The sequence below is a fragment of the Atractosteus spatula genome, chromosome 21 (assembly GCF_055471065.1).
Source record: "Atractosteus spatula isolate fAtrSpa1 chromosome 21, fAtrSpa1.hap1, whole genome shotgun sequence".
Taxonomy (NCBI): domain Eukaryota; kingdom Metazoa; phylum Chordata; class Actinopteri; order Semionotiformes; family Lepisosteidae; genus Atractosteus; species Atractosteus spatula.
Genome location: NC_142726.1, coordinates 3,623,652 through 3,636,532, shown reverse-complemented (window position 1 = coordinate 3,636,532; position 12,881 = coordinate 3,623,652). Strand labels below are relative to the sequence as shown.

General features: G+C 37.8%; 1 protein-coding gene across 1 annotated transcript in view; it reads right to left on the bottom strand.

Moving 5' to 3' along the window:
• Window positions 1–3,622: 3,622 nt before the first annotated feature.
• Window positions 3,623–12,881, bottom strand: part of cdh13 (cadherin 13, H-cadherin (heart)) — a 413,334-nt gene continuing 404,075 nt past the window's right edge. Inside the window, exon 14 of the mRNA XM_088939282.1 lies at window positions 3,623–6,869. Within this exon, the coding sequence (XP_088795408.1) occupies window positions 6,862–6,869 (8 nt within the window). The 3' untranslated portion in view covers window positions 3,623–6,861. The remainder of the gene's footprint in view (window positions 6,870–12,881) is intronic.

The following is a 12,881-nucleotide window of genomic DNA, read 5'->3' as shown; positions in this document are numbered from 1 at the left end:
ATCACTGCAGACTTCCTATAGTAACATACTTAATGGCTGTGGGTAATAAATAAGTAATTTATGAAGTGTTTTTTGTGACTCTCTGACCAGTTTGTCCGTAAATCCACAATCTCATTACTGTTTCCGAAAGTGTTCTTTTGATTCCCCGCGCAAAATGTTCACCGCACCAGTCATGACAATGAGAGTAGCCAGGTGATCCAATTTGATTGAATATCTCATACGCAAACAAGACAGTAATCATGTATTGCTCATTTTGAGCTACAATACAGAGAATAAAAGGCATCTTTCTCGTGCTGCCAATTACTGGCAGTCAGTGGGTTTTGGAGGTTGCTGTTTTAATTTTGATTAAAGAATCAGAAGAATGCTTAATATAAATTAAATGGGATACAGAAATGTGGCATTCTAATATTTTGCTTCAAATATGACTCTGTTCTCATTTAATCCTGATTTAGTCAAGGGTGGCATCAGAACATGCCTACTGGCTCTGGTAAATTGAGGATGTGCTGTGCTGCTTTGAAACTTTGTTACATTTCCAGACATGAAGCCTAAAGGAGGGGGTAGGTTAAAGCATTAGTGGTTAAGAGTTTTATATCTAAATACCCAGAGACCAGGTTAAAAAAAGAGGCAATTTCAGTTCAGTCTAGTTAATAAATGGGACCTCATATGGAGGGCAGAGTGAAGACCAAGGGTTATAGAAAGCATTCTCACTCCCTTTGTACAGTATGTGATTCTAGGAAAAGGTGGAGACATATCGTATTAGGCAGGTGAGATTCTACTGATGCAGTTACACGACCCTGCCATGCAGAGCAACCTAATCTTCTCAAGCTTTGAAGACGTCAATGGCTGCACCACATTTTGAAAGCTGAGAACATTTTCTTTCCGTTACCACTCATTCTTGTAGAGATAAATGATTTTTAGTCATGCAAATTGTATGCTTCCCCTGCTTTGTGAAGCATGCAACAACGGATTTTAACAAAATGAATGCTTGAGGGCGAGTTTGGGCAAACAAATAAAACAGCCTTTCTAGGGGGTTTAAGAGCCCTGGATGGTGGTAACTGCTACAGAGATCCATGGAACTCTCTTACTGAATCTGGAACAAATCAGAAAGATTATTAAGGTACAGTAGACCCTAACAGACAAATGTGAAGGCTTAGGTTTACCAACATATTATATAAAGAGTTAGTGTAGATGGGCCATGATCTTTAGGCTGTCTTTCTGTTGTAATGAGCTGCAAAAAACAGGATGGGGTAGCCTTGTAGTCTTTCTTCACACTCAGTGTCTGCAGGAATAGTTCGGCATGTGACAGCAGTTGTTCACCTTCACTGAAATAGCTGGGTACTCCAGGGCAGGCAGCTGACATGTCAAATACCTCTGCTGTTAGACAGGAAGATCACATTTTAGCTCTACAAATATATTATCTATCGCTTTCTAACAACACAAGTGAAATGTCCTCCCCACACAAATACACACACACACGCAAGCATGCAAAGTGTGCTATGTCAGAATGTTTCACTTATATAAACCAGATTTTCTTTTTATTTTCCAAAAGAGACAGACTCAAGACTTAGCATGGACTAAAAATATAATATATTGAAAATAAGGGTAAAGTCACATTCTGTGAGATCAGAAATATCCCAAAACAAAAACAGTGTCTGTTCAGGTTACTACAAATATCATCACAAACAATTTGAAATTCACACTCATTAACAGCGCTCGGGAACAAAAAGTCAAAAGGCATCAGTCTGTACTCAATATTTTATAACTCCCTCAGGAGACAAAGCAAAAGTGCAATGCAGAAACATTACCCCAATTCAAAAATCTCTTAGGTTACACTGATATTCAAAATCACTTTTAAACAAACGGGTTGAGAACAAAACTATGCTCACAGTTCCATGTGTGGACAGGTAACATTTTACAGGTGTCAATAAGTATTTAGTTTATTGTTGCCCTTCTATTTAACTCCCACATAGATTTAAAAACATTTATTTACACTTGTCTTTTCATGTCCCTGACAGCTTTCAACAGTCCAAAGTGAAAGCTTATAATCTTTCTAGCTCTCATGCAGTTGTTCTAGTGGGCACGACCCCAGCTCTGGCTTCAAGAAGTATTGAGGAGAGGAGGGGCAAGTCAAAGAGGTGCAGGAGAGGAGCTGGACAGTGAGACAGAATATCACATGAAATGAAACCTTGCAGTCTTGTTTAGAAATATGCAGTGCTTATCAAGCATCAGAAAAAAAACAATTAAGGCCTTACTCTTATAGTAGCAATTGAACATTTACCAATTGCATTTGTTAGACTTGTCAGGTACTCCATCAAACAATTGCTTAATACAATTTGTACTATATTAACTAATCAATTGAATTTTCAACTCAAGCACTGTGCACAGTGTGTATTGAACATAGAGGTCTATTTTTAAGTGCATGGGGTTTGTATCTTGTCATAGTGTGACATCTTTATAATAACACAAGAAGCATAATATATTATCGATTATCAAGACAGAAGTGTTTTTTTTCCCCCTTAAGTGTGCTTGTCATGAAAGAAACACAAGAACATAAAATGTTAGATGTGGACATGTACAGACTGTTTATATAATTGACACTTTAACTTTTCAGATCTACTCCTGGCTAATTGGAGTCAAAGAAGTGTACAGTATGTGTATTTATCAAACTAAAATATACAGATGTTCACTGAGACACACTGTGCTTCACTGTGAAATACTTCAACAACTAAACTACTGATCCGAATATAAGCATTAATATCAAGTACTAAGAAGCACAGACACCCACTGCTGTAAATGAAAAATACATGTGTTCTGAATTTCAGGTTAAGGAAAACAATAACAGTTGTGGAAAGAATTCCTCTAAAATGTAAAGTTGTTAAAATATTTGTGAGAGTGAGGAACAAGCACCACAAGATTTGAAAGAGAACTGGAGATAACATGGCTGCTGCATTGCATGCTGTGCTGTATATACTGTACAAGGTTTTATCTGATGTGAGTAGGTACGCCTGGAATCACTGGATAATCTCAAAAGGGGGTTGCAGACAGTAGAGAAAAAATTTAAAAAGTCTCTGCACTTCCTGTTTTCCTGAAGAGAAACGCCTATGGATTGTATTCCTGTGGACACATATTGTTTGCATATATATCTCCCAGAGGAATGTGCATTGTCCCACACTAAATTTCTGTGTAATACTGAATTGAAGTCTTCAAGATGTTTTTTCTTTTTTCTTTTTGCTAGGGATGGGGCAGAGGTGTGGTTGACACGTGTGGCGCTCCCTGTGCTGAGCAGAAAATACAGTAGTACTGTATATAGGGGACGTAAGCAGACTGAAAAAGGCTCTTCAGGGAATCTTTCTACCTTGTGCTCTGTCTGATTATACCTTAATTCTTACAGGATAGTTTGAGCATTCAATGGTGACTGAAAATTGTTTACAGTCTATTTTCTGGATTCCATCTGCTCATCGTTCTTTCATGTAGTCAGGAAAAAATATCAAAAGAACATAAAAACCACCAAAATGTCTCATGTATGTCTTTAAAATATTGGCTAGAATGCAAAATTGGAAGGTTTATTCTCTGAGACGCATTCAATCCTGTTTAATCCACAGAGATGAAGAAAACCTAATAAGGGGTTTTAAATCCTTTATTTCGAGATATCAGGTTTAAAAGAAGAAGCAGAGGTCAATTCCATGCTGAAAAGCAGAAAAAAACATTACAAAGAGCCACAACAGAAACACTATATTGGCCTGTTTTACTTTTCAGCATTGAATTAACGAAACCGCATCAGTGGAAGTTTGTAACTAAAATTTGGGAGGGATGACGCCAACCAAGCAATTCTAAATCATAATCATCACCCACGTCATTTCTCATAGCTTTATATAATGGGTTTTAACCCTTTTCTTTTCACATTTCACCTTGCACCTCATCCTTCCCACTCTGTCACTCTCAGCAGAGACTCCTTGGTTAAGTTTACTTGGGGGTCCCAGTGTCCGCATCCTGTGGTGAGAGAGCTGGCCCTCCCCAAGTGACCTAAATACTCAATCTACATCCTCAAACGCATCTAATTCTTGAGTGCCATGATTCCTCTTGAAGTAGAATATGCACTGTCATAAGTATAAGTGCTGGGACAAATGACAAAGGAGACAGCTGAGTGTGGGATTTACTGTAGCACTACAGCCTCACAACTCACAGATTCTTGTTTTGATATCAGGCTGGGAGGGGCTGGGGCAGGTAAGGTCGACATTGTACAGTATCTCTACATTTTTCCTGTGTTTATATGTGCATGGTGGGCTGATGTCCAGGCCAGGGTGTGCAGCCCATCTTGGAGCCTGTGTCGGTCAGGTTGGACTCACGCTCACTGCAGCCCCCTATAGGATAAAGCAGTTATTGATAAAGGCTGGATGGAAATTCCAAAGGCATAACAATCAAAAGCCTCCGAAATGCCAAACACTACTGCAAGACTGTAGAAGAACTGGCTGGACAATCCATATGACTTGTTGTACAAAACTCATGATAAGAAAAAGTTATACAAACTCCTCCATTGCAGTAAAATAATCAATGAAAAGTCAAAAGACATAACCTTTTGATAACAGTGAAGGGATGCAAACAAAATAATGGCTAGAGACTCTGACATTGAAAGCCTCCCTGGAAAGACATTCTGAAACTGAAGTTAGTCATTTCTGGCAACGGACTGTACTGTTCTTATGCACTCTCTAAAATGTATCACTGTAGGACAAAATGTCCATTTAAATACATACATTTCAAAAGAAAAGACTAGGGACCAACACAGTTTACAGTATGAAGCCATAGCTGTCCCAGACTGTTGTTAACATAAGGGTGGAAGAGCATGCTAACATAGAATACATTGTGACTAAGAAAGTTTGGAGATCAAAGATTTTAAGAGCCAGTAATGACAAGCTGTTGTTCTTGAATAGGGGTATAGACAGAAAAAAGCAACACCTTGGAGACTTCAATATACTTTGAGGGGAAAAATGTCTTGGATTGATTTATTTTCACATGATACTGAGCAGGTTTCTGTTAGCTCAGCTAGGCTGGGAGTAATATTGCTTTCTAATTAGGCTCACTAGGGCACCAACCAAAGCTCTCTAGATTGAAGGGCTGGAAAACATTTTGTTGGACTAAAAGGAAGGAGATCCTAGACTAATGAATAAAAATAGAGACTAAAAAAATCTATGTATATAGTGATTTTAAAGATAAGTGTACTGTGTTTTTTAAAATATTCAGTATCAAACAATTTTATGCCAAACTGGGTACAATTGAAATTAATTTTCAAACACAGCTTGAAGCAAAATTAATGACGTCCCACAGACGTTACAGTGCATCTCCAATGCACTCTCCATGATATGCTGAGCGTTTTAGAATTTCATTTCTAAAGGGACATAAAACTACCATCACTGCCAATCAAGTTTTACTCTGACTTCGATTTGACTGGATTTTCAATGAGAAAAACGGGCCAAATGGTAACAAGCCCCTGGAATTTTTCAAAACCAAAAGAAACACTTTGACAGGTCCATGCTTACTGAATTCAATTTGCTGATGCTCACAGTACCTGAAGTTATGTCAGAAGAATTAACTAAAGATGCCATTTGTTACCCATCCACTTAAATCCTTGATAATAGGGGATGACAGGAGGGTGGAGTACCATCTGAATGCTTTCGAAAAGGATTTGATCTAGTCTTTCATTTCACTCCACATTTCTGCTGGAATCAAACTATACGTCCTAACCAGCTAAGGTCCTCGACGCAATGAAAGGCCAATAGCGCAGGAGTAGCCCCTGTGCCCAGAATGATAAAGGATATCTTACACCTTGTTGTAAGGGATACAGTAACGGGTTTATTAAATTAGTGCAAAAGACAGATATAACTCATTCATAACGTCATTTTCGTTTGCTCATGACTTATGGGGTCTTTCGCACACAATTTACGAACACAATACATACGACCCTAAAAAAATGGCCTTTGACCTTTTATTCTGTATTTGTGTGTGACCCAAAAATGGCATAACTAGCAGGAAGAAGGGGAGTGTAGCAAGTGCCAACTTGAAAACTATGTCTCACACAAATTAGAGGGAGACTAGAGGGAGTAAGTCAAAGAAAACACATAAGTGAATCAAAGTTATTTTTCTTTTTTTTGTGGTGAAGGTTGGGCCTGCTACTGTACCAACAGTACATCACTTAAACGTCTAAGCATGGTAAAAATTATACCATGTAATTTTTACACTGTTACTAAACAGGTTATGCTGTATTCCACTTGATGATAATGTCATTAAAAACAGAACAGAAATTTAAACCATCACCTTGTGCCAGAATTAGGCTAAAGACCACCATAATGCAGACAAAACAGGGTTTTGTTGTTGTTTTTTCCCTCCCAACATTAGGAAATGGCATCAAATACAGTACTCCGTGACAACATTGCAAAATTACAACAGAAAACGTCACTCGCTTTCTTTCCAGAAGTTCAAGTTTGTAGTGTTGATGCCCTGCATATTCTAAGTAAACGCTGAAGAAGGGAACGGAGGAAACGAGAATGAAAAAACAGATGCAAAGTTAATTCAGGCAGCGAAGTCCTTTTGTGGAGATAAGCAGAGTAGACCGAGGCAGCAGGGCAGCAGTGGAGTTTGTACTGTAAGAAGAGCAGGGTGGAGGGCTCAATAAAATCGTGCTTGGAGCAAAGTCAGGCTTACTTGTATGTAAACTGGAGACCTGGCAGACTGTATTCTTCAGAGGTTGGCCTTAATTAGCAAATCTAATATTTTTTATTGTTAGGATTTTTTTTTTTTGTGTGTGTGAATTTCTCTTCCGTGCTGTGACAGGAACACAGAGCGTTGACTTTCAACTTCCAGCAAAACTTACAGGCCTAAGAAAGAAAATAGAAAAAGAGAAACAGAAACATGACGTTAAGATCCGAAACGTAACAAAAAACACAGGATTACAAGTTGTTGTTTTTTTGTTAAATGCCTTACAATTATTTGCAATATGTAATATTTGCAATATGACTCTTGATTGAAACAGCTAGACAATTATACATTTGTGTTTTCTTAATGCCTATGAAAATGAAAGCATTTTTAACCGGATGGATGAAACAGAAAACACCCCAAATATAGACATCAAATCAACTGAACAGGAGGCACCACTTTCAACAAAGGGTTTTGGGAGTTTGCAACAAGCCACCATTCATTTGTTGAATCTGTTAACCTGGGATCCTTCAAACAAGATTTTCTTAAACTAAAGTGCATAAATGCAGAAAAGACTCAAGGACAGCGTGACCTCACTGTATGTGCTTTTTGGAAAACGAGTAAGCAGCTATCTTATCTCAGTCTATCATGACCTAGGAGAACCAGGGTCAGTCTGGGCTTCAGTTGAGGAGTCTTAAGGATGCATAAAAACTATATGAAAATAAAGTAAATGTCTAAAAAAATTAAGAATATACAATGGTTAAATCAACACCTTTGGCTTTTTCTTTCAGGACTGTTGTTCTCAGTTTTTCTCTTTTAACATATTCGAAGTCAATGGTTAACACACGAAGTGGAAACAACATATTAAAACCTGCTAATTGCATGATGACATGTACTGCATTTTTGAATATTTTGAGTCTACACATTTCTTTCAATCAACAATAATGAGAATTTGTTTGGGAACAATCATAATTAGGTTGTGTCTCTGCATTAATATCTTTGCTAATTATGGTTGTGAGTTTGGTTCCTGATATTCTAGTCAATGATTATGCAGTATTTTTATAAAAAGGAAGAATATTGGATCAATTAAGTGCTGCAATTTGCTCATAAGGAAGTTGATCAGGAACTTCACATTTGTAAAAGTGTAATGATATCACTTGTACATCATTAATAAAGTTCATTATCACTGATTAGTAATGAAAAAGTGAATATTAACACATTCTAACAACTTCTTGTTTTAAATATGATTTGGCTTCAAACACTGTAAAGGGATAATTTAGAGAAAAACAGCAAAAGAAAATTTCAATGGAAATGTAATGAATTAATGATAATTACAGCTCAATTACTTACCTCCAACCACTTTGAATATTGCTATATAGTATAATGCAAATGTGTAGGTAAAATTACTTTATAGGCTTTTAAAACAATCTGCACAAAAAAGCTTTCTCCTATCTGTGAATTTCAGATGACAGCACTTAAATACATTTTGTTGATTCACGTAATTGTATGCCATTTGTCCCTCTTTACAGTAAGCATTTTGTCAGATGTAGGTAATATGAAGGATGTTATTAGTGCTAGAGTTAAGATGGAAATATAGTATTAATAATAATAATAATAACATCACTTTATTAACCCTTTACAATTTCTTGCATTAGGAATTATCTTTTCGCATACCCCGACTTGCTCTCCATGAGACACACAGACAGGGAGAGAGCCTGGGGTCAGAGTGCAGGGTCAGCCATTGTACAGCGCCCCTGGAGCAGTTGGGGTTAAGGGCCTTGCTCAGGCAACCTTCTAGCCACAGGCGCAGATCCTGAGCCACAGAGCCACCGCTCCACCCTGCCCCAAAGCAACCCGAGCCAGGCAGGAGTCGAACCTACAATCTCCTGATCCGTACTCAGACGCTTTATCCATTGCGCCACTGGCCCTAGTATTGTTGAGACTTATAATTATAAGCCACGTGTTTCTTGTATTTTCTCACTAACACTACCCACAGACAGCTTGAATTCAGAGCCACATTCAGGCTTGGCTCTTGCACAGCAAATCCATGATGCTTTGAAGAGGCAACACTTTGCATCTACCGACTGACAGAGCCGAGCAGAATCACTTCAACCAGCACATCCTGGAATACTCACAATCGCAACTAATGTAAATTCCTGCCTGGACTCTACATATAAATCTTCAATGAATACGAGCAACTTGCGGTTAACTAATGAAGGCATTTAAGGAACATATTTTGTTTTTTTGGCAAGGCCATGTTGGCCCATATCTGTAGAGGGGTGAAGGAAGAAATGGAAACTGTATGCAAGGAAGCTTTGCATGTATCCTGACCCTTCTTATGGTGTACCGTTAGTGAAATGTGCATAGTGCTCAGTGCTCAACCCAAAGACTTCTAAGGCCAACACTTGTACTTTGCCTAACCCACAAGTCATTTATTAAGCAGTACGATAAAGAAGCCAACAGGTGTAGTAACTAATGATTACAGTTTTTCACTTAAATCTGTCTGCTATGCCTGTTGAAGAAGTGGAAAAAGCATATTGAGAATAGCAATCTGATGCATGTAATTGTCTGCCTTTAAAAAGTAACAGTTTTATACAGCCATTTGCCACAGCAGTAAGAATGATCTGAGCTTGACAGACCCCTTGCAAATGTGACCCCCATGACCCCATCTGAAGAAAAAAATAACACAATGACCCAAATTAAACATGTTTGTGTTTCACTGCAGGCAGCTCTAACTCCATTAAAATGCACTGAAATATTCATTTGCAAGAGGTCAAAGGCAGTTAATCTTCCAGTGATCATGTTTTTAATCTGTTTTTGGTTTATCCTTCTATATGCACTCTTCTGCTCTGGCTTTTCAAATTGAATTATGAAGCCGTTTTGAAGAATGCAAACCGTAATTTTGGGAGACATTCTGAAATCATTTGAGAGCAAACTGGGAAGCCAGAAACAGTAGAGAGAGAGAAAACTTGGGTAGATGAATATTTAAAAGGTGGATGCATCGATTTTCCAGCCTCCTTTTTATGTAAAGTTAAGTGATTTTGAAGGAAGAGTTGAGCTAACCCCAAAAAGATATCAAAACCTTCTTTAGAGAAAGGAATATTATAAACCTGACTAAAATGCTTTTTGTAGGTTATGCATGAGAGAGGGAATGCTTCTGACCATTTCATATCCTCATTCCATATATCAGGTGTATGATATGAAAATGGGGAGAAAAACTAATTGCCTTCCCTTTTAAAATCGTTAAACTAAAGCAAACGGAGAGATAAAACCACAAGAACAACAGAATCTATAACACACACACAGGCCCTACTCAATGAGCCAATGAAGCCAGTAGCAGAATAGAATGATGCCTTTTTGTAAGGGCTGTGATAAATGTTGTTTGATCTAATTATGTTTGCAATGATTTTGCAAAATAGATTCTGAAGCCTTACATCTGGACTTCGAACAAACACAATAACTCACTCTGTTTCCTTTTCCATTTTCCAGATCTGTGATTTTCAGTTTCTGCCACTGACAGAAGGTAAGCAATCTCTCCTTTTTATTCGTTGGAATGAAAAAGAAAGATTGACAAGAATTATTTTTTCTCTTTCAAATTTATTGTGCCAGTGCTGCTCACTCTATACATTCTTTATCCAAGAGGAACTCAAATAGCCAACCAGCATAATTTTGACACTTAATAATTAAAGTGACTTGCCAGCGACCTAGACTACTCAAGTCAAAATAACATCAGAAGAGTGAAACAAAATGTATAGCACACTACCAAGGGTCTTATGAGAGGGTAATTCAAATATCAGACTCATGGATACAAATACAAATAAATACAAATACAGTATGTTACATGAAAAACAGTAAAAGTAGTGGAGTTTAGGAGTTTCAGAATGAGGCACATTGAATAAGACAAGTCTATCGATTTCCCTTTTCAAAGCAGCCAAGTCCTGTAACTGACTGAATTAGATTACAAAAATGCCTATCTTTACCGAAGAGGGAGTTCAGTTTTTTGTACAGAAATACTGATGAAAAAAGATTTTTGTATGCTCTGATATTGACAGACATTTTAATTTAAGGGGTGGTTATGTTTTGCTAATATCTAATGCCCCCAATAAGTATTTCTGGGTTACTTGAAAGTTGTATGCTACATCTTGAGTACACATTCAGTTTCTGTTTTATTTAAATTGAGGAATCTAGTTTTTATCTTATCTTCTCAATGAAACCTGATTTACTTGCAAATGTTAAATAAAAATGTTAAAGTTTTATTTGTCTAGCAACATTTTCACTTCCATCTTGTCGAATGTCCACTGCTACTGAAGAATGCAAAGTGGGCAACAACACAAGATGCATCAGAAATGAAGATCTGTGCTCTTAGGCCACAATCCCACATACCAAGTTTTGATTCTTTCAACATGTTTGTTTAGGGATTTTTTTTCATTTTTCTTGAAATACTGTCTTTTCCAGTGATCGCTTTTATTTTCTTCAAGGAACGTCCTTTTCTTGCTTTCCATAATCATGGACACAGTTCCTGAAGTACTGACTTTTTTTCTCAGAACAATATACAGTAGCAAGCATCCATCTCTGCAGACAAACTCTGCAAGTTCACAGCGCAACAGTTGTTAAGCCGTTTTCTGTTGCTAATGGATACTGCTTCCACAGATTTTCCCTTAAAAGGGATTTGGAGAATCACTCGCTAGTGGGTTTAATCCTGACCACTGCATTACCCCACTTGTAAGATTAATCTTCCTTGAAGGAAATTAGTAACATGCAGGTCTAAATAAAATAGGGACACAGCAGGTAATTGATTGTTTCAAAATAGAAGAGTTACGTACAGTAGTATCTACAGCAAACCTACAGCAGTACAATTTGAGCTTGTTGGACATCTTGTCTTCTGCACAGAGATTCTCCTAGTGGAGGTTCCCAATTGGCAGAGAACTACATTTCAGGATAGAGGCAAGGCTCGGGTTAGAGCTGGGGGCTAAACAGCATCCTGTGACTTCTGGAGTGCTTGGAGGCTTACAGTGATATCAGTGAGGGATGTACAGTAGTGCATTTCCAGTGAGTACTGACCCACCTGTACTGCACTGTGGAGGCTACAGTGTGTTAAAGAATGAATGACTGGCGGACAGGTGTGTCAGACGTGCTGCCCATCCCCATTCTCACTATATTGTTGCTGTGTGAGCTGAGGCTTTAAACAAAGCAACATCTGATTCTAATCCCCAAACTAGTGACGAAAATGGCTTTGTTAGGGCCAGAGGATCTTTGAGAGACTGCTAGGTCCGGATAAAATGTCAGCCTGTTCCTAGCAATGCCATCCTAGCACTGCTTCCATTGTCATCTTTGACTCAAAATCCACTATAATTCTCCATTTCATGAAGAAATCCTAAAACATAATCCCAAACAAAGAGAGAACACAAAAATCTCGGGAGGATTTGCATACATTTGCATTCCTTTGCCCCGAAACACCTTCACAAATTCAAACAAGATTTAATTTATTCCCACTTGTAAGAATTATCATTGTGAATTGCCTTTTTTTCCTACTCCGGCAGGTTTAATTTACTGAGAAATTGAAAAAAAAGGGCAAGGTGCTCTTTATCTTCAAGAAGTGCAGCTCATAAACCATTTGGATTCTGCATATATATTACCAGCATTCCTTTATCTAATTTGTACTTAGGTTGGTAATGTATACCGCTCAGAATCATACACTCAGTAAAACTTAATTACAATAAACCTTTTTTTCCCTGAATTCTTATGAGACTTTCAATAGCTCATTTGTAGTACTAAGTTCATCAGAAGGAAGTATAACCCTCTTGATAATGGAAAAAGACTGTCTGGAGCCCCTGTTTTGGTGCATTGCAATATAAAACAAAGCATTTACCCTCAGAGTCCCTTAAATGCCCTGTGTCATTAAATACATACTGTAAAATAAGCAGCATCCTCCTTTGAGTTTCCTAAGCTCGTGTTCTGTAGTGTGAAAAGAATGCTTCTACATTTTACTGAGGCACAATACGGGAGCTTGCACAAAGATATAAGTAATTAATCCTGTGGCTCTGACTGTGGACTGTCTTGCACAACAAGAGAGACCAGGTATCCAGGGTGAAACTAAAATGCTGTGATGAAGGTGGATTGTGACCATGTACAGTACAGTACATGGTATTGATATCAATGAATCATGACTGACTGGTGTGTCTGCTGTGATATGA